The sequence below is a fragment of the Emys orbicularis genome, chromosome 22, assembly GCF_028017835.1.
Source record: "Emys orbicularis isolate rEmyOrb1 chromosome 22, rEmyOrb1.hap1, whole genome shotgun sequence".
In the NCBI taxonomy this organism is placed as follows: Eukaryota; Metazoa; Chordata; order Testudines; family Emydidae; genus Emys; species Emys orbicularis.
In genome coordinates, this window is record NC_088704.1 from 20,472,055 (window position 1) to 20,499,222 (window position 27,168).

The 27,168-nt window shown below is 39.3% G+C and overlaps 1 protein-coding gene across 1 annotated transcript; it reads right to left on the reverse strand.

Moving 5' to 3' along the window:
• Positions 1 to 1,772: 1,772 nt before the first annotated feature.
• On the reverse strand, positions 1,773 to 26,428 carry CEP104 (centrosomal protein 104). Its single transcript, XM_065421389.1, has 21 exons — positions 26,316 to 26,428; positions 24,992 to 25,165; positions 23,787 to 23,925; positions 22,736 to 22,798; positions 21,722 to 21,798; positions 19,493 to 19,661; positions 19,104 to 19,262; positions 18,080 to 18,310; positions 16,565 to 16,768; positions 15,729 to 15,896; positions 14,451 to 14,624; positions 10,570 to 10,746; positions 9,934 to 10,140; positions 9,233 to 9,340; positions 8,070 to 8,106; positions 7,350 to 7,431; positions 6,562 to 6,670; positions 4,301 to 4,439; positions 3,766 to 3,833; positions 2,753 to 2,843; positions 1,773 to 1,909 (listed from the first exon to the last, which is right to left on the reverse strand). Exons 1-21 carry the CDS (start codon positions 26,426 to 26,428, stop codon positions 1,773 to 1,775), a joined length of 2,826 nt encoding a protein of 941 aa, XP_065277461.1.
• Between the last annotated feature and the right edge of the window lie 740 nt (positions 26,429 to 27,168).

Genomic DNA, 27,168 nt, shown 5'->3' on the forward strand with positions numbered 1-27,168 from the left:
TGGATAACAGAGAACAAGGCAATTGACAAAAACTTTTCAGATTCTTGTCCTGCTTATAAACTGGGCACCTTATGGGTAGAGAGAAACTACAGGTTGGGTCTTGCAGGATTCAAAATATGTTCCTGGCCTGCACTGGTGACTCTCCAATGTTATTTCTGAATTAAACAGCTCTGGTAGAGTTTTAATTTAGGGAAATTGCTATTTCACAAGTTCACTGCTCCAGGTATGTATCTGTTCACATGAGTCTGTCTAATCATATTTATAAAATAATTGTTTTGGAAGTACAATCTGCTTTTTTAAACATGACTAACTGACAGAATAATTTATGCTTAAGCCCTTGCTATAAATGTCTAACAGGTACTCTGTATAAACAGGTATATTTTTCTATGTATATGTAATTATAATAGAATATAAAAGCTGCTACCTGAAATATTCATTATACTGATCATATCAGACTTGGATCTGGAGATAAGACAGCCAACCCAAAGGAATGTAAGAGCAGTTAAAGTTTTTCTAGAAACAGCATATTGTTTACCCACATCATTCTGTGGCTACGTAACATTGGCCAGCTAGAGAATTTCAAGGTGTCTAGTAAAGGAATACTTTTAGCTGCTCAAGACTTACTTTCTACTTTAATTTTTGTTAGCTGTACATTAGAACAGTTGGGTTGTGACACTCCTATGACACAAACTTAACAACAGCAAGGCTACTGTGATTGCAATACAGCTATTGCGTTTCTAATATTCAGTGATGTGTTTCAAAGCCTAAATATGATAATTTCTCTGTAGATTGGTTTTGATTTGCTGGAGTGGTGCAGAAATACACATAGTAGACCTATACTGTAGGTAAGTGATACTATAGTCTTATTGTAGTTCTATTTCTATACAACTAGTACTTATTTCCTCTCAATCAGGTATGTAGTGACACTATGACTTTTACTGTGTCACACAACCAAGCAAGTTTTGGCAAAGAACGATTACTAACAAATTGTATAGTGACTTCATTAAACTGATAAAGTCACATGATACAATGATTGCATTCCCTAGATGTTTGGGGAGTATTTGTAAGCGAACATTAGCTTTGGTTCAAAGGAACAGATACCTCAAAGCTTTGTTCTGAAAACCTGATTTAGTTTGAATCAGAAGGGCTAGAGTCTCAGCTATGCTCCGCGGAAGGGCCAAAAGAGCCAGTTGTGGCTTCCTGATCCTGGGGCCAGTTCCTTACTTGTCCTAGCGTCCAGGATGCTCTTGTTACACTAGCTACCACCCTAGTCCCATGGGACAATACACTGGCCAGGGACAGCCGAAGCATGCTATATTTTGGCCAGGATCTCTACATTGGTTGCTGCTGCAGTGGATAGCTCAGGATCTGGCTATGCTGGATCTATACTACTAGGGACTCCCCCAGGCTGAGAGAATCCTCATCAGGGAAGGTTCGGCTGCTTTCTGCTCCCTCCATGCTATCGGGGAAGTGCAAAAGGAGTGCAGCAGGCCAGAGGCGCTGTCCCCAAAAGACTGCACATCACTAAAAGCGAGATGCAGATTCTTGGGATAATTATACACAACACTGCACAGAGAGAACCAATATCTAAGCTTTAACTATTGGGTAAATGAAGCAGTCAAACACTATTTGTGGTTGATAAACAGCAGTGTGTAGTTCAGGTGAAATGGATGATGTGGGGCTCCTATCACTTGTAAACAAATCTTGGAAATGTTGTGCATCACATAAAACTTGCTCAGTTATGGAGACAAAGGAAACAAGTACTTCTCATGTCATCGCTTTGCATATGTTCTGCCAGTGCTTTTATTCAGGCCCCCTTTTGGGGTAGGGATCTTGCTTCCTACAGAGGGGGATCGAAACTTTGTTGCTGTAGGACTGGATTTGGTTACGGTTAATCCTGCTGCTTTGCCTGGGAAAAGAACATACAGATTGTCAATCACAAACCAATACTGCACATCTCTTGCATTTCAAGTACATGCCTGAGCTACAACATTGACCAAAGTCAATCTTATTATTTCTAAGTGACAGGATTATTCACAGGCGTGGTAATAGGAGATGGATCGTAAGTTTGAATCCAGGCCAGGGAGTAAACATTAACATCCGACATCAACATACCATCAGTTTGTTCAGAGACCCACCATATGTGACACGAGTCCATGGTCAGAGTTCAGTTCCCATCTACCTACCTGCCTCAGGCATTTGTATGATGCTTATCAACCCAGTGTCCTCATTTCTAGTTCTCTACAGGACAGATAAAGACTACCTATTCACTTCACTCCATTCCATAGTTAGGATTAGATTAGCATCTCTAATTGGCCCCTCTCAAGCCTGAGGCACATTGACAGTATAGCATTTAAGCGGCTGCCTGTGCACTACTGGATCTGTTCGGTTCATAGCATACCGTAGGATACAAGAGAGCAACTACAGCAAGAAGAGTCTTTGGGGCATGCTGCTCCATAAAATGAGACAAACGATAAGACAAAATGAAAAACGATGCAACTTCTCCATTCCATTACAACAGCGCATCTGTGCTGAAGTCATTGAGATTGACTGGAGTATCAGAGGGTAATTTGCCCTCTGTGTGTGCTATTCTATACCAACATATTTAGAAATACAGAGTCAGCATATACAAATACTTGAATAATGCATTGAATGGTTATTGACGAAGGATCAACCTGCTTTCTAGAATAGAGCCTTCTGCTTAAATAAGTGAACAAAGTGAAAAGCATAGTAATCACAAGGAAATCCATACCAGGCTGCATCAGCAGGGTTTTATTTAGTGTATGCGCCCTCCGCAGATTCATTCTACAGCCATCTTTACCCATTAGGTGAGATTTCCAGGCCTATGATAAATTAAGAAACAAGTGGTGTTACAAAAGCAGAGAAATAGCAGGTCTTTCATACGAACGCTATTTCTGTATCTACACATATGCGCAGGCGTGCGCACGCACGCACACACATTTTTTACAGCATCAAAGGAAAAATGAAATGCTAGGTGTTATTTTACTGAGAAAAGCAAGCAGATTTCAATAGTTTTGGCCCGCACTGAGGACAAAATCAGGAACATCTCACAGTCAGCTTGGGTTTAAGATGACACGCTGTCTCATTCTTTTGCCTATTAACTACTGTCTTGATCAGATTTAGAAGAGACCTCTGAATGAAAGCCAAACATGGATAATCAATTCCTGCTGTAACCTGAACAAGCCTAAATGTAACTCCATCAAATCACTTACCAAAGGAAATTAAAGTGGGGGGAGAATTAGAGGCACCACTTTCTGCTCCAAGGCTGATTTCAAAAGAAGCAAGGCGGCCATTAAAATCTTTTAGAACAGCCTTTGAAAGTAGTTTGCTACCAGTTTGCATTTACTATCATTGTTCTAAGCAACAGAGAGTCCTGTGGCACCTTTAAGACTAACAGCTGTATTGGAGCATAAGCTTTCGTGGGTGAATGCCCCCTTCGTTGGATGCATGTGACGAAGTGGGCATTCACCCACGAAAGCTTATGCTCCAATACATCTGTTAGTCTTAAAGGTGCCACAGGATTCTCTGTTGCTTTTTACAGATCCAGACTAACACGGCTACCCCTCTGATACCTGATACCTATCATTGTTCTAGAATCTGAAGCCACAGGCAGAGACTCCAGGCACTTTTTGATATGGTTATGTTCAGGCAATGTAGGTAATTTCAGTGTTAAAGGACAAATTATTGAAGTCTTAGTAACAAGACTAGCAAGACCAATTTGACACTACACTCATTTTCTCTTACCTCCTCTCCTGGGGCGAAGTTTTCATGGCACAATGGACAATGGTTTGCCACCTTTTCTGGTTTTGCAGCTGAAATGATTAGAAAGAAAAAAAAGTTACGCTATTGCCACGTGCTTTGCCAAATGCAAGAGGAACAGATTGATCTCTGCCAGTTTCTGTGAGCAAGAGATGGAACTGGCTGCTATTCTACCTTCCCCTGCCTAGTCAAGAAACCGATCTCATGATCAAGAGAGAACAGCTAACACGGAAGTGCCTTCAGCTTGTTCTACAGTGATGAGGAGCAAACTAAACTGTGGAGCAATCTTCAGGGGTTTTCTGTTCTTGCTCCGTAGACACTCCCACATGTGTTAATAGGAGCTAAGTGCAGGGAGCACTGAAAAGCAAAAACATTTAGGCCAAAAATATTCAATCCTTAGCCTCAAGTTAGGATTCCAAATCCATAGTTCAGCACCTACATAGAAGTGGCCTGATTTTCCAAAGGAATTGAGTCCTTGCAGCTCCCCCTGGCGTCACTTATTCCATTTGAAACTACTCACGATTGCAAGTCTTTCCCTTCACATGTTTGGGCAGTTCCTCTTTTGGAATGGCCTCGCTACAGCGCTGACATTTCCCAAAGCCATCTTTTTTATCACACTCAGTCAGCAAGTGCTCGGTCAGGCTTGCTATCTCCACCACCTGCAACAGGAAACCAGACAGGTGGCTGAGAATACAAGAGATACAGGAATAGACTTGTATTGTGCTATGAAATTAAGAATAATATTTTCCAAAGATCTGTAGTGACTTTAGAGCTCAAATCTCATTTTTAAAAGTGACGTAGGCACTTACAAGCCTAAATGTCATTGAAAATCAATGAAACTTGGGCTCCTAATTCACCTCTGAAAATGGGGCTCAGGGTAAAATTTCAAAAATGCCTAAATCTGATAAAACTCTGCTTGTGTTTCTTACACATGTAACCTGCAAATTTAAAGTGAAAATGTATCATTATAGGCTTAAAAATAAAACAAGCAAAGATAACTTAAAACTTGTTCCTGTGTTTAACTCTATTCTTACCTTTAAATACAGTTGTTAGAAATGATTCCATGTATTGTACTCTGTATGAACATAGAAGTTGCTAACACTGCATGTATGTACAGGCAGGCACTGAGACAAAACAGGAACACATGCTTCTTTCTGGGACAATCTTTGCACAACATAGCTAGCAGCGTCTAGATAGATGCTTCAAAGCCACCTTGACTGCCAGTGGTTGAGTAAAGAAATGAAAGATTCACATTAAACACCTCAGTAAGGGCTCCTAGGCCAAGTTCATCCTGAAATAAATGGATGCAACTCCCTTGGAAGTCTCGGGGCCAACAAGTGTTGTAAGCTGAACTTCAGGTAGAAGTTGGTCACAAAGCAGATGTAAATATTGAAGTAAATTTGGACTGATCTAAAAATCAGTGGGTGTACAAAATAACGGAGCTTACACCCTAAAGAACAGAAAGGTAGAGGTGGGAGGAGGAAGAGGAAAAGCAATTGAAATAAGCTACCCCCGGCCTCTCTCACTTTTTAGTGCTTGTTTTAATTGCTTCTCCTGCTACATCCCTCTTCTCCCCACCCAAGATGTACGTTAAATTGAAAGTGCAAAACAAATGTATGACAAATTGGAACAAGTTACTCGACAAGTAACACTGGAATGTTAAAGTGCCCCCACAAATAAATACATATCTGAAACAGGGCCCACACTGAGCTGGTTAGTAGTCATATGGCATGCTGCCTTGTTCTCCAGAATCTCAGCGCTTTTTAAAAGACAAAATCTAGTCTCTAGATGTGATAATTGTCAAGACAGCCTCAAAAACATGTATGGAGCGAAACTGATAAAGTGATGTCTGCCCACATTTGCAGAGCCTGAACCAACGGCACCGAGTGTTATCAGCTGCCCGATTCATCTCAATGGGAGCTTACTGAGATGCCTAAAATGTTAACAATACAACTGATTGTCAGACTGTGTAAAAAAAGGAGACGGAAGGTTAGATTATGAAAATCTGCACATTCACAATCTACTGTGAATGACAGCTCCCTTGGCCACCTGCAGCAAATGTGTTTGGGAGACACTGCTACGTTCCTCCCTCAATGAAGAAAGAGTTGAGCCCAGCAGAATCCGATTAAGGGGAAGCCAAGCTCAAGAAGCCCAGCAGAGCCAGGGGTGTATTAGGACCCAAGCGGGGGAAAGCCGAGCCCAGAGAGCATGTGTGATCATATTTTGAACATTTGCGCAATCAACTCTGACTATGTCTCTTCTGTGGGCAGAGCTGATTTTGTGGGTGGAGTTTGGAAGAGTATCACTAACTTCTCCCCCAATATGACATCTGGTCTGAAATGATTTAGAATTTCACACACAGCAAGAGCTCTGATTTTCACACATGCATCTGCAACTTATACTGCGTAGCAGTGATTCCCCTATAGATGTGACACCGCCTTTCCTTCCAAACAACACTATTTAAAAGGTATTTGTCCTAACCCAGAAGAGAGATCCCCTTCATTTCCAGTTTCCTCATTCTAATGGTGCTGTTACATTTTAAATGGACAAGTATGTTGAGCAGATTTACTTTGGTTGTTAATCTGGTTCTTTATACTGCTCCTCTCCTCATGTTATTGTCCATGACAATGATTTTGCTACAAACAGAACTTTTTGTTAAACAGCAATTTTCACCTTTTGCAGCTTATCAATTGACAACAGAATAATTCACTGCTTGTGTTAGTTCTGGAATGTGTATGTTAGGTTGTATATTGATACAGGCTTTTGAGTCCAATGCCTGACCTGTTTGCAGTGCTCACATCTTGTCAACATAGGGCAATGTTTCCAGTAATGGAGATCCAAGCCTTCCTCTGTGAAGGATTCGTCCCTTTCACCACAAAAAATGCATAGGCTGGAGAAGACAGAGGAAGAATAACAAATGCTATAGATTACTAAAAGAAACAGGTAGTCCAAGTCGAGGGGAAACATCCTTCCAGTTTAAAATAATTCTGTGATATAGACAGTTTTTTTGTACAAAACATCTTCCCTACAGAATTCCCGCCTCTGATTGGGCTCAGGCAGAGACTTTTGTAAAGTTGTAATGTAGCTATAACTAAAAACGTTCACTCAAAGAGAGAGACGTTATTACAAATAAATACTGGGGAGAGCTCACTTGGACAGTTTACCTGATCCCAGAAAGCATTCTGTATCTTCATCAAGCCCCTAAGTGTGACAATCTTAGTCTTAGCTTTGCCTCTGTTCCTGTAGCAGTGATAGGCTGTTATATTGTGACAGTTTTCTAATCCATGGACACAACTTCTCAAACACATGTACAAATCTCACACTGTACAAGTGGTGAAGGATATGTAATCCTGATTTGTCCATTATTAATTATATTTATTTTGGAAGATAAAGAATAAGGAGGAAGAAATTAAAATATTCAAAATGGCCCCTATTAACACTTAACAATTTAAATCTTATTTAATGAACTGTCCACAAATGTCAGTATAGATATTTGCATTTGGATGATCACTAACTGCTCTTTAGCAATTACTCTTTTAAAGTGGTTAGAAGCTGCTGATTTTACTTACTTATCTAAATAATTTGCAACCGAGGAATGATCATCTGGAATCTCTGTTGCCGCAGGTAGGGTGACTTTCTTTACCTGCTCACCTGTAACAAGGAATCTATTAAACTCAATAGATGGTTCTTAGTTCTTTTTGGATAAATATTGTTTCTCAAGGTCTTAATGGTAACTGACTATTTGGAATAGTACACTCCTAAACATCGAAAAGTAACTAAAGCGTACGCAGTGCCAAGAGGAAACGGTTCCTGGATACAGCAGGACAATTGCTTGCCTTTTGGGTGCACTGCCATATACAAAACAGCAGCAATGGACCGTTTGCACACACAGTCACCACTTAAAATGTTGGTGAACATTTTGAAAATAAAGCGGCAGATGATTTTACCTCAGTGTGAGGAGAAATCCAAACTGGCTTCAATCCAAGCCAATCTGATTGAATCAAGCCAATCTGATCTGGTGCAAGAAACCACCCACCTAGCTGATGGCAACCAATGTTGGCACACTAAATGGTCAGTTCTCCCCTGAAGACTGAATGATTCTGTCAGATTGAGTCAACCAATCCAAAGCTCTAGGATCGGTGTGTTTCTGAACTCAGAGGAGTCAGTGTGCATTATGTCATAGCCAGTCATCTACTGGTTGCCATGTGTCCTAACTACTTCCCCATCCAAAACATTTCAAGGCTAATTTGGTTTCTGTGTTTCTTTGAATAGTTTTAAGCTTTACCTACCTTGAGTCTTTGGCTTTTGAAAATCATTTTCTTTCTCCTGCCAAACAGAGAAGTTGATGTCAGTAACTGCCTTGGTGACTAAGGCACCAGCCAAGAAAGAATGATTTCTTGGTATTTCAAGAAAGAAGAAATCCAGAGAAAGTCCAGTCAGTGAACAAATGAGATGCACGGTCAAGGCAGCATAGGTTGTGATGCAGACAGGCAACCTTCCCAAAAAGAGAATGTCTCCTGTGTGCTGGGTCACAACAGTGTTCCTCCGGTAGACATATTCCTTTCCCTGCCTTGGTACAGGCACGTATATTGCAGCAGAGTAGGCAACAGCCCCTCTACCATGTCAGGGTGCAGTTATTAACCTTTTAAAGTCCAGTATGTTCAAATCCAATTGCTGACAATTATATAGTATAGCATCATTCTAAAGTGACCTACATGAGTTATTATGTATAGCAGGGATAGGCAACCTATGGCACGGGTGCCAAAGGCGGCATGCGAGCTGATTTTCAGTGGCACTCACACTGCCCGGGTCCTGGCCACCCGTCTGGGGGGCTCTGCATTTTAATTTAATTTTAAATGAAGCTTCTTAAACATTTTAAAAAACCTTATTTACTTTACATACAACAATAGTTTAGTTATATATTATAGACTTATAGAAAGAGACCTTCTAAAAAAAAAAACAACAACATTAAAATGTATTACTGGCACACGAAATCTTAAATTAGAGTGAATAAATGAAGACTCGGCACACCACTTCTGAAAGGTTGCCGACCCCTGATGTATAGTATCCTTGCACTGCTCTAACAAGTACTTGGACATTTTAAAGCCTGTAGAAGCAGCCTCCAAATACCACATGATGGATTAAACAATTCTACATGGATGCAATTTTTGTACCACTGTACCAAAAACAAAGCATAGAATTTTAATTTTGACTTCTCTTTCTGATGTGAGTAAAGACCAGTCCCTTCATGTATTTCAGTTAAACTTCTTGTGGTTTAATATAGTACCAGAGTTATCACAAAGCAGCTTTCATCTCACAGAACACAGCAGCTTAATCTGTTTCCAGCATCCATCAGGAAAAAATAATAGGACCAGTACCTGTAATTACTCCACCATTACAAGATAATTTCAACCCAGGACATCTGATCAAAAATGATATTGACCTTTCCAGCCTGAACTTCTGCCTGGATCTCCTTCAGTGCTGCTAGCTGCCCTTGCAGGACCGTAATCTCCTCTTTCTTCTGTTTTTCTGCTTCTTCTGTGGCCGCCTTTTTCTGTGCCTGTTAAGAAATACTCTTTCAGTTACACTGGTTTTGTAATACTCTCATATACAGGGAAGGATGCAAAAACACCATTTAATCTAGAACTTAAAATTGTTTTCTTACCGTGTGTAAAACTAACAACTGGTCCATCACAATATAAACAAAAAAAGATCTTCTATGCTAATTTTAAATAAATGCATTATGATTTAGACATGTTTATCCTATAAATACCCCACTGACAGATAATGAATAAATTAACACATCTTCCATTCGTCCCAGTCACAGAATGACCATACTGCCATTGAAACCTAGATTTTTACCTTACTGATGTGAAAATATTGTTACTGTTTCAGAAATATAATCTGTGCTTTTTTCCATGTTTGATCCCTATTATAACAGTGATTATAAACGGATTTATATAGTAAAGTGAGTGCGAGTCTGTTTTTTTACTATACAACCGTGATATTTACAATTATGAAATTCTGCCATAAGTGTTATAACAATTTTTCTATATGATCAGTGCAGCTACAAATTCAATATACGGTTCCACCAAGACTGCTGAAAATACACTATCTTAATATAGCTGCACACTTTCCAGCCTTATTACTTACCCTAAGCTCAGCCTCAGTAAGTCTACCATCTATTTTTGTAAATCCATCAAAGAGTGTTTTATAGAGAACATTCTTGCGTGTGTTGGCATCATCTGGAGGAAGATAGTCCAGTATAATGGCCTGGTGCTGCCTGTACATGTCGAAGATAATCCGTAATGCTGTATCGCGTACCTCATATACTCTGTGCTCCAATGCCCCTGTCGCAAACTGAAAATATTGGGGTAAAAGGTTATTCTAATTTTCTTCTGGAGTTAAACTGGGCTGGACTATTGTCACTACATTGGGGGAAAAACAAAGGTAGCTTTAAACCACCGTCACCAGCCCCATTTCCACTGTGTGCCGAGCATAGCTCGGTCAGGCCAAAGGATCTGTCCCTTAATCTGGAGCGATTGCCCACTGCAATGGGAGCATTGTTATTGCCTAGTTAGACAGACCGACAGACAGACATGTTTCTCCAACCAAGTATCCTTTATAGCTTTTCTTTTGCATTATGGATCTTCACAAGGTTGACTAATGCCACCTAGAGAAGCTCACTGGGCCTCATTAACTGGCATATGCGCCAGGCACTCTAACACAAATAAACTAACATTCATCCAAGAAAAAGAGACTTAAAATACTGTAGTTTCAGACTCTTACCCTCATGACGTTGTCAATGGTAAACCCAGAGTTTTCTGTTCCCAGGTCTTTCAACAGCCGTTCCACCAAGTCCACCTGACTCATTGCCAGATGAGTAGGGGAATTTGGTTTCAATGGCTGGACCAGATGAACCGGAATGATTTGAAGAGGTTTAACTTCATTACATAGTGCCATTTCCTGTAGGGAAATACAGAGTTAACTCGCACAGAAAAATGCTTAAACACAGGATGAAATGGTTTGCAAAGCCAATGTTATTCAGGACCTCATAACCAAGAATGTACCGTGTTAGTTACAATGAGATAAGCCTTTCAGGAGAGGCAGAAGGTCATTCACTAGTTCAATACAGTCTGCTGTACACAGCATAAAGAGAAAAAAAAAAAAAAGTGTCAGTCTTGCTATTGACAACAGCTTTATTGACAAAGAACATGCACATATTGCATCTGCTGAGACATATGTATTTCACTTGGACCTTTCATCTGAACAAAACCTGCAGAATTGGATACTAAGTTTTTTTGTTTTTAAATAACTGAAGTAGAGAGAAAATGTCCTAGAAGAAGTCTGATGATAATGCCTCAAGACTGATCTCAGGCAAGTGCTTCAGCGGAGGAAATCTACCACCTCACATTTTATTGATCTACTAAGGAAACAGCCTCATAGCTGAATTCTGTTGTCATAAGATGCTTGCTGTTCAGTCCTTTCAATGCTAGACAGTACCTATTCTAGCTGTGTGCACAAAACTGATAATTTTAACATGTTTGTAGAAAAAAATAAAGTAACTTTCACTTAACATTTTAGTTTTATTAGGCTAGATTCTGATTTCAATAAGAAACCTGGATTAAATCCACCAGCTCCTGATCTAGTATGTAGCATAACAGATCAGAATCTGACCAATTGAGTAAATTTAACAAATAAATCCAGTTATTTTTCCCTGTGAATAAATATTAATATGGATGAATCAATAATTGTTCCTTCCACTAATGAACAGTGAAGACTAGCATTTTCATATATTCTGTGCTTTTATGAAGGGTAAAGAAATGCATATTTCTAGGACAGTTCTCCATTCCTACAGAAGTTCTAAATCCTAAAACATGGTTAATGCAATTGGAGGTCTCACTTGTGTTCAAATTACACTAACTTTTGTGCCCATTTAATTTCTTCAATGCCACATCGCAAAAATAAGGTTTTGGTTTGTATTTTTTAACATTTCAAGTAATGTTTGTAATTTGGTTCATTGGTTTATTTTTACTTTCAGTGTGGTGCCAAGCATCATTATTGTCTTCAACACCAAAAAAAGTCATAACATTTAGTTTAATAGTTGTGCTTTAAATTTGCTAAGGTCACATGAAAAAGGAGAAAAGTATATTTAAGCTAAGGTTTCCTGACTTGTCTAAGGAGCTACCAACAACAAGTAAATTAAAAGAAACACCCAAGTCAGTTGTGACAATAGAAGTATGGAAGCACAGGCACCAGATCATGAGGCTATGAAGCCAGGTAGTATTCCCTTGAAATCACTGCACTCTGTCCTCTTGTAAGCAAACCTGACAAAAAGGAGAACAATAGAGAAGGAGCCAGACATTAGTTCAGGTAGGTTGTGCAGAAAGAAGAGTCTGTTTTAACAGGCTTACTGCAACATAGCTCAGACCATAAGCCACTATTGGTCTTGCCAGCACAACTGACTGAACATTGGTTGCCAGTGGCTAGGAAAGAGAGAGTAACAGCTTACAGGAGAAAAGTGAGACATGTGAAGCAGCTTACACCAGGATCAAAAGAATATGTAGTGGATGCGCATGGAGGAAGAACACTGATCTGCCGGCACCCATTGCACAGGATAATTTATGAACCTTTCATTTGCACGGTCTGTGTGGGACCCCTGTGCCAAAGGAGTAAGTGGCATTAGAGAAACAGCTTCTTTCATAAATTGGTTTGATTTTAAGTGATTATGGAGCAATGTTTCATTTAAACTTAGTTCATATTTTTTAAAGGACACATGAATGATCTGCATTCACTTTTCAAGTAAGAGGCAAACCTACAGGAAAAGGTACTAAGTGTATATAGGAAAAGGGCTGTTTGACCATCTTTTATACCTCCTGTAGGGAAATGTCATACAAAAATCCTACGGTAATATTACACTGTCACTCTAAATATTTCTTAAGTTTTATTGTTTAGGTTCTATTAAGATTTTTTTTATTTTCTGCTAGCAATAATATAGTAAGTACATCTTCCTCCTTTTCCAAGTAACAGTACTCTATGTCCTGGCTACAAAACTACACCACTAATGGCTTCCTCATTTCCTTTCAAGTATACAATTACAAATCTATTGTACATGAGCCAAGAGGTATTCATTAAATAAATAAGCCACCTTTGGCTTTAGAGTGACAAACCAGAGCAGTGCTCACACTATCCCTATTAAAATCGGAGTCAAGTCAGCAATGAAAGAAAAAGCTTTTCTCCCCATCTGGATGAATGCAATGATAAAATAACCCAGAGACAGTGACTCACCTAGTACCCTCCCGGCACTATATTAACACATATACACACAGAGAATTACTTTTCCTGCGTCGAAGTTTTACTGGAAAACAGAGTCTATACTTCAACAGCTGTTCACAAATGCTCAGTGCCACCACATGAGGAATGGATTGTCAATTTTTAAACTGGCATCTTTTTTTTCTTTTGCTAAATCTGATATTTATATCATTTGTTTACTTCTAATTAAACTTTTCCCTTAGTTTTTATTGCAATTAGGTTAAAAGACTATAAAATGACTAAAATTCAGTCACAGAACAGGTAAGTTTACTTATAATTTTACAATTAGTTTGAGTGTAAATATATTTTCTTGTAATCAAAAATTCTACCACATTACAAATAGGAGACAAGGACTATCTAGGTACTTTCATAGTTCTCATCACTGCAGTACCCCTCAAAAGAATGGCAAACGAAACTTTGTGTCCATTCTGCTCTTGCAGGAGTAGAGTGAAAGCTAGCAGATTACTCCACAACCAGTAGATTCGAGCAAGCTGCTGAAAAAGTAATTGTGAGGAAGCTAAGTCAGACAAATGGAGTTAGTTCCAACTACTGTGAGGTTCATGGTCATTATCTCTTCTGTGAGTGAGTTCCACAGTTTAGGTCCAAATCCTGTGAGAGGTCTGTCTCCTGCATTCACAAGCAGTACAAGATGAATCTCAGGAGTTCCAGTTCACGAGATATTTCAACATTTTGAAATATGGTTTAATTCCAATTCAGCACAATATTTTGAAATTTCTGATGAACTGGAAATCCTGAAAAATATTTTGCTTCTCATATACCAACACATTACATTTCCAAAAAAGAAACACGCTTTCCAGAGGGCCGCTGTTGACTAAAATTGACTTTCTTGGCAGGATACCGCAGTGAAATGGACAAGAATGTCCATTTCAGTCAGCCATTCAGCTGGAGCGTCCAAGGTTTGCAACGTTTGGGGTGGACCTTCTTGGGGCTGGCGATGGAGGGCTTCCAGACCTGAGGGCAAGCTGGCTTCTATGGCTGCCTGCCTGGGAGCTGAGCAGCCCAGGAGGCAGCCAGCCCAGGAGTCTGGAAGTGGAATCTGTAATGAAGTATTGACCAGAAATATCACATTCAAACCAAAAAGGATAAGTAACATTTAGTGTCAAAACAACCAACCATGATATGGAGTTTATTTAGGTTAATCCAGCAGCAGTAAACGGATTACTATAGCACCAATATATCTTATTACATTTTCATATATTAACTTTACATTTGATTTTGGACAGATGTCATGCAGTCCGTGTCTTGGTGGCATTCTCAGTCTGTCGTATGTGTGGGTAAAACAGCTAAATGTTGTGTTAAAAGTCAGTCTAATATGCATTTCCAGATGACATTCCTACCTGAATAAAGTTGGCAGCCACAATACGAAGACGGGTTGAGGAGTCTCCTGTTCTAGAAAGCAGATTTGGAAGCGTTCTTTCCACACAATGAGCTGTTTCCAGTTTACCCAGTTTATGCTTTGGTATATACTGAGTGATGATCATTTTCAAAAGTTTCAGGGAAGCTTGGAAAACCTGAGTTAAAAAGATTATTAAAACAAAAAATATTTTAAAATTTCCTATTTCCATGTAATACAGGTCACGGGCAGTAAACAAAAATTCACGGCCCGTGAACCTGTCCATGACTTTTACTGTATACCCCTGACTAAAACTTGTGGAGGGGTCAGCTCGGGAGGGCGTCCCTGGGGGCACTGCGGGTGCTCGGGGGGGAGGGGGATGGTGGGGCTGGGGCAGGCTTCCTACCCAGCTCCTGGGAAGCGGCGATCCCAGCTCCTAGCTCCACATGCTGCCCCTGCTCTGTCCCAAGCCCTGGTTCTGCAGCTGCCATTGGCTGGAAACCACGGCCAATGGGAGCTGCGGGGGCGGTGCCTGTGGGCAGAAGCAGCACTGTGGAGCTAGTTGCTGAGGGAGGAGAGTTCCTGTCACCCTTCCGGGGAGCCCCCCTGCAGGTAAGCACCGTTTCACACCCCAACCTCCAGCCTGGAGCCCCCCCACACCCAAACTCCTGCTGCTCCAGCGGAGTCCGGTGCACCTGGCCCGGGAGCTGCCTGAGCTGCTCAGGCGGCCCCTGGGCCAGGTGCACTGGCCGCTGCAGAAGTCACAGAAAGTCACAGAATCCGTGACTTCCATGACAAACACGGAGCCTTACCCATAAAATATATTATTTGCTAAATAACCTAAGTTTCTCTTTCTACTATAGCATTTACATTCTGTATAAAAGTTTCATAAAACTTATTTATTGAGCACTGTCACTATTCTTGGTGGTATGCAATATACAGACAACCCAAGATGCTCACATTTTATAAACTATTAAAATATTTACCTCTATATTATGCAGTTCCCTAAATTCTACAGCAATTAAAAACCTGCATGAACTCACATTTTTGTAAAATTGCACCTATTATTCAAAGCCAAAATTAATATAACAGCATTCCCTTTTAGAGTGTAGGCTATTCAGATATTTAATATTATTAAATTACAATTATTTTCTCAACTAAAAGCCTTCATTTACTAGGCCCTGATCCTGCAACTTGTTCCATGTGAGTATAGCCCTGCACAAGGTTGTGCAGGACTGGAGCTTCAATGAGGATATTTTTATTATGAAACAGTATTACTCACTGAAGACACTATGTCTTTTATGGCTCTTCTTATAAGAAAGACAGCAGCTCTAAGCATATTCTTTAAATCATCCTTAGATGTGCTGGCAGACATTTCCATCAGCTTTTTATATATAGCAAGCAATGCATCTTCTCGATACGACCAAGTCTTGGAATATGCTCCTGCAACCTGATACAGAGCAAGATTACTGTTAAAATGGCTAATACTGGCAACTCAATGCATAATTTAGTGTGACACAGAAAGAGATTTGCAAAGGCAAAATGGGAATTAAGCGCCCAAATCCCATTTACTTTCAATGGGACTGAGGCATTTTACTTCTTTTTGCAGCCTTGAAAATCTCTTCCATAAGATTGCTTAAAGGAAAAATGAGACTTTATACCAAAAGAAAAGGGATTAATACCTTAACCTCAAAAAACTATCCCAGATTTTGGCAATTACCTATCTACCGACAAAGCACCAATCACTGGCACTAGCAGTGAAACTTCCATCAGAGGACAAATTCGAAAGCAGATAATCTGTAAACATCTTATTTCGCTCCCAAAAATGGATGAACTAAATGGATGAACTACATAAACTTATCTAGATATAATAGATTCCTCTGATAATATGTAATCAACTCATTAGCAACAGAAAGTTAGATAGCCATGTAAATGCTGAAAATAGGCACCTGATTTTAATACTAATTATAGCAGTACCAAACTTTAGATTTGACGTTCTATTTAATCATTACATATATGAAGCCATTATCTCATCATGCTTTTGTTCACAAAGTGAATTCTAAAATGACTCAAGATCTGGATTATAAATATGAAGTGGTTTATTTTTCTGGTCTTTACCAAGGCCTCTCCGAAAACTTCAATGGCAGGGCTAGCCTCCCTCAGCACTTTCTCAGTTAATGGTTCTGGTTCCCCAGTGATGCCACTTCTTGGAGTATCACTGATATCTTCTTCATTCATCTCTGGCTCAAGGTAGGCAAATCCATCCTCATGCTGCTTACGAATAGCTGGAAGAGGTCTCTCATCGTATGGCAAAAATTCAACCTAATGGAGAAGACAAGCAAAGTAATTCTAATTGTGACTCAGATCTGATGTTGTTCCATCACTACTTTGATTCATTTCAACACAATCCAGCCAGACTTTTCTCCAGAGTGGTATCTCCTGCATTTTAAATGCAGGTTTGGAAGTTTTCCTTTTTTTTTATCCTGTTACCATGGGAACAGTGTTTTCAGAATGGAAGTCAGTACAAAGGATATATTTTATATGACATTAAGCAGATAAGATAAAACATTATGGAATTCCATTTATAGCCACTCTCCAGATATGAAGACAATGTAAACAGTTACATTATTTTACTCCAGTGTGCTGTAAAGAGATTATTGCTGCTCTTAGGGTCCAATCCAATTCCTGCTGAAGTCAATGGGAGTCTCCACTGGCTTCAGCGGAAGTTGGGCTGGCCTTATTGGTTATGTCTGCACTGCAATTAGACACCTAGAGCTGGAGGGTGCATCTGATTTGGGCTCAGGCTAAGAGGCTGTTTAACTGCAGTGCAGATGTTCCAGCTCAGGCTGCAGCCTGAGCACTGCACAGGATCCTAGAGCCTGGCTCGAGCCTGAGCCTGGATGTCTATACTGCAATGAAACAGCCCTGCAGCCCCAGCCTTGTGAGCCCGAGTCAGCCGGCATGGGCCAGCCATGGGGTTTTAATTGCAGCGTAGACGTACGCTTAGTGTTGCTGGTTCCAAGACTTTTATTACGATTACTGCCTGGATTACTTTTCCTCGTGGTGCATGTGCCATCAAGCCATTACTATGTTCTTCAGTCTCATTCCAGCATATTCTTTGCTGCTGTTTTGGCCCTGAGCCTGGACTCACACATGATAATTTATAAAAGAGGAGTGTTATCAGATCATTAGAGGAACAGGCTGAGTTGTAGCCCAGCTCTAAAGTGAATCAGCAGTGTGACCTTGGACTAGTCACTTAACCTCTCTTTACGTCAGTTTCCCTATTTGTAAATTGGGTATAATCTTACTTAACTCAGTCTTCATGAATGTTTGTAAAGGCTTTCAAGAGTTTCTCACAAGAGATGCTAAACGTTATTATTACTAGATGAACACCGATTAACAGCAGAGAAAGCCAACCTCTGATGCCATATGAGACATCAGCATAACCAAAAGATGATCAGATTTTTATAGGAAGCTGAATGTAATAAGAAAATCTTTTCTTTGGTAGATTCCTATAGAAATGGCCAAGAAAGGTGACTTTTGGCTGGACATGATTATATGATGATCTCTTGCAAATGTGGGAGGCCTCAAATCAGAGAAGCAGAGAAGACTCAGATAAACAAGATCACTTACATTTATCTTTGGAAAACCCTCTACAGAGACTGGTGGCTGGGCAACAGGAGAAGCGGAGTGTTCAGGAACAATGGGCTCAGGGGAAGTTGTCTTGGGTGGCTTTTCTTGTGGCAAAGGCTCAATCTTCTGTGCTTCTGTTTTCTCATGCTGGGGTGACTGCATGGGTTTCTTTTGCCGAGGGCTAACTGAATAAACCATAGGCTCAAGTGGCAATTCAGGAGGTCTTTGGATCTGAGAAAAGAAAGGGCAATTTTGTACAATAAGGTTTCAGTACACTGCTTCAAAATAAAATTCTGAAAGTGAAGCTCAGTCACCACTACTATATCAGCTGCTTTTGAATAAACACTACAACTCCACTTATAAAAATTAGTGGAAATCATGGCTCTAAATGCAGGTGTCTGGCATAACAGCAAAGCAACACAAGGGAGAAGACAACAGATTATAAACAGCCTCACCTAATTGGCAAATAATGCTTTCCAATAGCTTTCTAAGCTATAAATACACCTTAGGGTTGTGGTATGTCACTCATTTTGAACTCCTGTGGTTTGCAGTGATGCCACCAGAAGCCCTTTATGCATGTATGATAGCAACAACAAGAGGTGCTTAGAAATATGAGAAAGCCACGTGTCTTGGTTACGTTTAGGTCAGACTAAGTGATCTAATGGTCTCTTTTATCCTTGAAAATCTGTGACAAAACACGTGAGTATATCTAGTGTAACTGTGATATGTTAGTGCCTTTTCATTATTATTTATAGACCATTAAGTGTATATAGCTGGAAAAACTAGATGAGTACAGATCAATGGCAGAGAAAGCCAACCTGTGATGCTATATGAGCAACTAACAATCCAAGTAAAAAAATATAAAGATTTAACAAAAATACTCTATGACAATTATCTTATGAGTCCTATCCCATGAGTTTATTTTAGCTTCTCAGGCACATCTCTATTTATAATACAACTTGATAAAGCCTTATGAGTCAAGTCACCATGTGTTTATTTTTATATTATGACTAGTGATCCCTACCATCAGCTCTGGATCCAGAAGGTTGTGCAGCTCCAGTTGCTGATACACCTTCAGGCGGTACTCTTCCATCTGCTGTTTCTTCTGTTTAGCAAGATCATAATCTTCCTTCTCTACAGCACAGCGCTTCTCTACCTCATACCGCCCGAGTCGTTCCCCAACCTGAAAAATGGTGCTTTCATGTCATTAAGGTTGCTGGAAATCACATTCTTTTAAATGTATATAGAATTCCAGCTAGACTCAATTGTCTGACTCTTCATTTGTTATTTTTAAACACACCAGAGGGGTGACCTGCAGCCACCACAAATGTATTTTACTGCAAAGATTGAGGACCACCTTATGGACAAATGAAAAACTCATGGATTTGTGACATAACAGTCATTAAACAGTACCTTTTGCAAGTCAGCAATAGCTTGTTTGAGTTTCTTGGCATAGTCATAACGTTCATGATGGACAGCTTCATGCTTTTTCTCATCCAGTTTACGAATTATCTGAGCAACTTCTGGATCCTGGTACATATCAAAAGCCAAATCATCCAGTGGTGAAATAGAGTCAGGTTTTCTGGAGAATAAAAAAAAAAAAAGAAAGATATTTTTGAGATTAAATCTGAAGCACCACCTACAATATATTCCTTCTCTTTTTGCTGTGAGAAGATTAATATATATATTAGGATGACAATTATTTTTTCTCATTCTTCAGAATACTGTGGATCTCACTTATTTTAAATGGCTCATCAAAGTCACATTTTTCCTGTTTTACTTTGAAATACAAGTTTAGCTCTTGTAAAGTTATTATTGAAACCAAAAGAATATTTAAACAAATGTATATTTTCCATTTTACTCTACAATGAAGTTTAGTGGATATGCTATCTCCTAACTCAATGTTCTAGACCTACCACCACCAAGACTTTGATGTGATCTGTTGTTTTCAGTGACATCTATATGATTAAATTATCACATTTCTATGTAAATGAAAGAGCTCCTCAAGACTCTGGTCACTGAGATTTTCTAAGGAAGAAGAGCAGATGTCTGTTATAATGTTTATACACGGCTTTGAAGATTTAAAGTACTAGGTAATAGCTAATTATTATACTCCTGTTATTTCCATCATTCACCAAATCCTCTTCCTCCCAGATCCACTTTGAGGTAAACTGGAAAATACTGCCTCTAGCACTAGTCAATGTTGCTATGACTGCAGTGATTTTAGTAAGTAAACAATTTTTCAATGTCCAGAGAAAATTGTCTTTTATTCAAAAGAAAATACCTCCTACTTACAAGGGAAATTAACCACTAGAATAGCTTACCAAGGAACATGGTAGATTCTTCATCATTTAAGTCTTTAAATGACAATTGGATGTCTTTCTAAAAATATATTCTCTAACCCAACCACAAGATAGGGGTTTGATAGCATTTCACCCAGTAATTTCTATAAGGTCTGTGTTATACAGTTGAGACTAGAATCCTAGATGATCATAATGGTTCCTTCTGACCTTAAAAATATATGAATTTATCACTGAGAATAACAGTCTCTTCTTCTAAGTGAGATGCTAACATTTTTAAAATGAACCAAGAAAAAAGATCCAGAAAAATAAGATTCCTGAAAACTAAAAGATTGTGTTATTCTGATAGAGTGTTTTTGTGTACCAGGCATGCTATGATATTTTCTCCAGTTGTCACACAGATAATTCAATCATCTGCTGATTATTCTAATCAAATAATGCTAGAATTGGATCAATTTGATCAGAACAAGCAGGAAGTATTATAGGCCAAAATATCAAAATCCCATGCAATGGACACAGATTGTTCATACACCAACAACACATGCAAAAACCAACACGTGTGTAAATCAAGTAACTGCACACTTACTGGCATACAAACTGAGTCAGTTACTTGATCTGCATGCCCAAAAGAGGGCTTCTGTAGGCACAATGTGTATGGCTTTTGTAGAGTTTTGAAAATGTGGGCCATATAAATTATGCAGCCAAAAAAGCCTAACTGAGAAACACAGGGCTGGCTGTTGGTGGTCTCTGACAGTTACATGGCTGTTTGCTATGACAATAATATCGGTAGGAGAGTAACTCAGAGATCTAGCTAGCTTCTGGAGAGTATAGGCTAGTCTGTTAGCCAAACTACTCTCCTCGTCTGTCAGCTGATAGAACTACCACCACTGGCCAAATTTGCAGTGCCGCCACATTGGCTGAATCCCTGACTGCCGGCATACATGTTGTGATGGCAACCACACTGTAAATGTTAAAGAGGAAAATAGGATGAATGGTAGTTAAAGTTGTGCTGGTTAACAAGATGCCAAGAAGAATAGCTAGTGCTGTCAATTCGGTAACAACCGCTTGGGTTCAAATTTGGCATTTAAGGAACAACAATGTTTCTGAGAAATAAGACACAAGGGTGGCTGATGAAGAAATAAGACCCAACAGAATGTGACTGCACACTGTTCATTCACCAAGCATGTAAGACATAATTAAGTGCTGAAGTCCAACAATAATCAGCACAATTCACAGCTTGGAAATGACAAAGTTCTGGCACCTAAATTGTTTTTAGTTATAGCTCATGATGTCACTAGTTTTATTAACTCCTCTGATCCAAATCTCAGCAGAGAAATCTTACCCAAGGTATGTTCCATCTAAGGTTAGGTCATCTGGATTGTTCCCAAGGTAATGGTCAATCAGCTTCTCTCTTGAAGGCTTTGGAAGAAAAAGGTTAATGTAATGTCACCAATTTTTTTGTGAAGAGGATAGAAACTGTAGATTCAAACAATTAAATGTGAGACATCATGTCACACCTTTTCCTATATGCCTCTATATTTAGACTTAAATAACTAAGTTGAATTAACAGTATCTTCAAACAAACTCACATATATAAAAAGGTCTCACAATGTTAGTAGAGTTTTTACTACATCTCTGACAAAATACTAGTTTTGTTTAGCACAACAGTAAAAGTAAACATGGCAAAACTATTCTCTTATACGCAAATTACAGAGTAAGTTTGAAAATAAAACTCTATAATTTATATTTACTGTACTATAAGAGAACAGCAGCAGTTGCCTGAAACACCACACTTCATTATCAGGTGAGAATATAGTAGGGTTAATGTTAAGAAGGTTCTACTGGACCATCACTTCTGTGGATAGGGAGATGTGACTCTTAGGATAAAGAAACGAGGGTGCAGGTTGAGCAGTCCAATGTGAGGAATACTACCCAGCCTGATGAAAAGGCTGGACCTGAAATTTGCTACCTTGTTGTTGCTTTGTTAACTCCAAAGCCAGGAAGGGGGACATTTTGCATTTTACATAGTGGACTGCATGTACACATGCATGTAAAATAATCTGTGCATTTTAAAAGGCTGAAAATACAAACACACTCAGTTCCATGATGCTATTTTGGTTTACTCCTTCCAAAGGGAATTTCTTTTCAAAATTACATTAAAAAGAAACAACCAAACAAAAAACAGAAAATAAGTGCATGACAGCTCTGTTTAAACAACACTAATGTAACAACAACAAAAATCAAAAGGCACCCTACATTAGGGGAAGCACATCATTATTAAGTACGTGTAGCAACATCCAAAGGACAGTATGTTTGAGAGGGAAACTTTCTTCCATAATCATCTTTATATACTTACATTATTGCTGTCATTGCTGTAGTCTGCAGGTTCCCCAATTATATTTATTGCTACCAGAGCAACCTAAGATAGAATTAAAAAGAAATACGGATACACAAGACCATTATTACTTTACTTGTATTTATGAAGACTGGAACAACGTCATTATAGAACATGCACTGAGCCACTACACAACTTGTGCTGGCACCTCTAAAATATTTTTATCACTTTCTGAAAATTATCTAGTAGTGAATTACTTAAATTCATACATTCTATGGGCCCTATGCACCCAAACATAGGTAGGCAAGAGCTCATTGTAAGGGTCAGATGCATATGTTTAACAATTTGTTACTAAATTAGTTAAAGGTAACTTGGCTAGAAACAACATGGTGTAGTGGTCTGCTACTCCCCTTTTAGGGCCATAAGTCTGATTCATACACAGCATAACTATGCAAAGTTAGAGAGGCTGATTCTCAGCTTCTCTCATTTTGGATAGATGTGCAGTGTAACTACTTAATTCACTTACAAAAAAAAAAATCCAATCCCAAAGCGCTGTATTGTGGTGTGCAAGACATCAGCAGCATTCCATCTCAGAGAAAGCTGTTTGTCTTGGCTGTATTACACATTAAGCACTCAGAGCTCAAAATGAAAAGAGGCATAGAACTGCACACTTGATTAATCTGTTCTGGATACACTGAATACCACTTCTGGCCAATCTGATATAAGAGCAGCCAGCAAGAGAACTTTTACCTTCAGATATTATCGATACTCTCAATATACAATGCAGTGCTTGGATGAAAGTGTGCCAGACGAAAGCTCTCTTGATTATATCCAAATGTCTTAAGTGTAGAATAGAAATCTTTAGACCCCTATAATTTGAAGCTAATAATTTGCACATTACAGAAAAAAGACACCAGACTTTTAATTGACATTTTTTCTGATAATTACTCATTCACAACAACTTCCCACTGGCAATTTTAGTTTTATAAATCAAAGCAGCTTTTTGCTTCGGAAGTCTTGGACAACTGCAATATTGTTTAGAGCATCAAGTCACCATTTTAGTTCATCTTACCTGACTGTATAAGTTGTATCTATTGATGTAATTTTTATGGAAAGTGAGTTTTAGATACTGTCCTACTGCATCCACGTAGACTGACTTCAGCTCCCGTGCTTTGTACCCGGTCTTCTCATTGTCTGAGAGAGAGACATAACTGTAGAAGGAAAATTGATTAAGCAGATGAAATGTGTAAAAACATGCGCAAATAAGAAAGATATATTTTGTTTATATACAACATCCATTCAAATTAGTATTTTGATAAATTTTAAAATGGTATTGAGAACTGAAATAAAGAATGCCATTTCTCTTTTTAAAAAAAACACTCTACAGACTTGATTCAAAGTGCACAGAAATCAACAGGAGTTTTGACACTGACTTCCAAGGGCTTTGGATCAGTCCCTATATCACTTCAGTAGAATAAGCCCCATAGCCCTGAGCCCGCATTGAGAAAACGTGTGAGGGAACCCTTGGGGCTCTACTCTGGCAGCCACACATATGGACACAATTGCATCACTGGGGCCTATGTATTAAAAGAGTTGATGTGTTAAATATGCTCAACTATTAATAGAATACCAGAGAACTGAGATGCATAAAACCACCTGAAGTTATGGCAACCACCATCCCTTTAAAACTGCAATAAAAAGGACTTTTCTATCTGAAGATATTAAAATTGAAATAATGTATTTAGATTATAAGCTCTTTGGGATATGGATCATATTTTTGTTGTGTGTTAGTGGCACCTAGCACAGTGAGGTTCATAACTGGGGCTTCTAAGTGCTACCACAATACAAATAAATAATAATGACACAGCACTTAATACATAGTGGGTTTTGATAGATTTTTCTCCTTTCAACAACTGTGCTCTTCCACATGCATATTTAAAAACATGACATGTCAGCTTGTGTACTGAGAGATACTGGTCAATAAGTCTAGTAAGATGTCTATATCCATATTTAATAAAAACACAGAAAAGAATGCAGCTGTCACGCGTGTTCTGAAAGCCCAGGGAAAAATTCTGTCCTCAGTTGCACCCATACAATTCTAGTGACTTCCAACTTTATTATTGTGGCATTCCACAGGTGCAGCTGGGGGACAGAATTTCCCTTCCCTATTTGCATAACATCACATCAACATTTTACCCATGACTAACATACCACTCCCTTCCCAAATCTTACCTTTCTGATTAAAGTGACACCATCATTTAGCACCTTTTGACTTACCCCAGTCTGCGAAACCGCTCTGACTGATACGGTGCAAAGTACTCAGGCAGATTTTCAGTAATGTAGAACTCAATTTTGCTTGAAATCATATACTGATGAGCGAGTAATTGCAGCTTTCGAACTCGACATCTCTCCACCATCTGAAGGACGATTTCTTGTGGATACTGGCAGAGTCTGAAAGTAAAGAAAATTTTCAATAATCATCTTCTTAAAGAGTTATAGACAAAACGTGATTCAAGTTGGCAAAAAATTGTTTCTCTCTCATTTCTACAAGTAACTCCTAACATTCAGAGCCATGCTGGGAAGGTTGTGGGGAGGAGGGACAGCTTGCCCAGGTCCCTTGTTTGAGAGGGTTCCTAAAACCAAGTGACATTGCCACCTGGCATGCAGGGTCATAGTGCCACTCACAATAGAGGGTCAGCCAGACGAAACCTCAATGGCTCTGCAACTCCACGTTATAGGTTGGAAAGCCCAGACCAGGGAACCAGCCCCAGCCCTGTGAGACAGGAGCCAAGCTCCTATTGCAGGCTGAGTGTAGTGTGGGATCACTCTCCAATTCCCCCCCCTTCCTTCAGTGGTAACTTTTTTAGCAGGGTGGGGGCCCTCAGTTTCAGATTTTGCCCCAGGCACCCCAAAATGTGCAGCCCTGCTAACATCACTATATAGCAAGCTGGTTTTCTTTGGGGGGGCGGGGGGGGGGCTCTTTTTTCAATTTACTTTGTATATTTAACAGCAGTGTGTATAGACAGATCCCCCTGCTGGCTGCGTGGGCCTGTCACACAATAGAAGTGGAGAGAAAAGCATTACAAAAATTAGAGAAGGCAAGTGATTGTAAAACCACAAAAATTGGCAGGGGGATTCCAAGGCAGATGTAGTGCCCAAAATCACTTTTTTTTTTAATTGACCTGTTTCAAGTTAATGGGATCTCTTTTAAGAACACTTTGGAGTTTTGGGAAACAAGGGCTGCGTGCGATGAAAGGCAACTACAGAACTTGGTCCATAGTTCTCACAGCCAGTGAGGTCCCTCACGCTGCAATCTGCTTTGGGCAGACAGAACCAGGCAGCTGACTTTGATGGGATCTCATGTGGACACAGGAGTCTGCCTGGAGCAGTTCACAGGACTGGGGCTGGATTTTGTCAAACTCTTTGTGATCTTGAATGAGAGGCAACTATGCAAAATCCTGATTTTCTATCTTAGATTTCTCATTTTATGGTGTAATCAGATACCCAGGGTAGAATTATTTCCCTGTGAATTACTTGTATCTCATATTTTAGAGACACTTCAATGCTTCCTTAATATAAATAACTCTTTCACTTACAGTACCTTGGTGATCTCCATCCATTGACTGTTGGTGCATGAACCATCAGTTCTTTTGCACTGAAGCCATCTTCATGTCCTGATGAACTGATAACTACGAATCCAATTTTGTGTGGCATTCTGCACAGTTGAGCTGATCAAAACAATGACTTTTTAAAAATCAAGTTAATCCATTTTATAAAAGCTACAACTAAATAAGTACAACCCACTCCTGCAGTCTCTACTTAGACAAAATGACTGTTCACTTTCATGGGAACTTTCTTGAATAAATACTAGCACATCAGATTCTTAATCTAAATCCTATCAAACCTCATTAATATTAAAGGTATTAGTTTTAGCTAACTTTACAAGTATTGTTTAATGAAGTCAATAAAAACTTCCAAACTCAGAGGGAACTTTGTACGATTTGCACAATTTCAGAATTTCCACTTTAGTAACACTGTTTTCTGTGCCGTTCCAACTGGATTTCAGTGACCAAGTTTCCATATCCACCTGTCTGTGAGAGCCCAAAAAGTGTCAGGACCAATTTAGTGAAAACACGATTTTAAGAATTCAAAGCATTTTAACCAACAGGCTTAAATGTAAAGGAAATGAGAACCAGACATTCAGAAAGCCTTTGGCAAGGTCCCTCACCAAAGGCTCTTAAGTAACATAAAGAGTCATGATATAAGAGGGAAGGTTCTCTCATGGATCAGTAACTGGTTAAAAGATAGAAAACAAAGGGTAGAAATAAATGGTCAGTTTTCACAGTGAACAATAGTGAACAGCAGGGTCCCCCAAGGATCTGTACTGGGACCAGTGCTGTTCAGCATCTTCAGAAATGATCTGGGAAAAATGGAAACAATAAGGTGACAAAGTT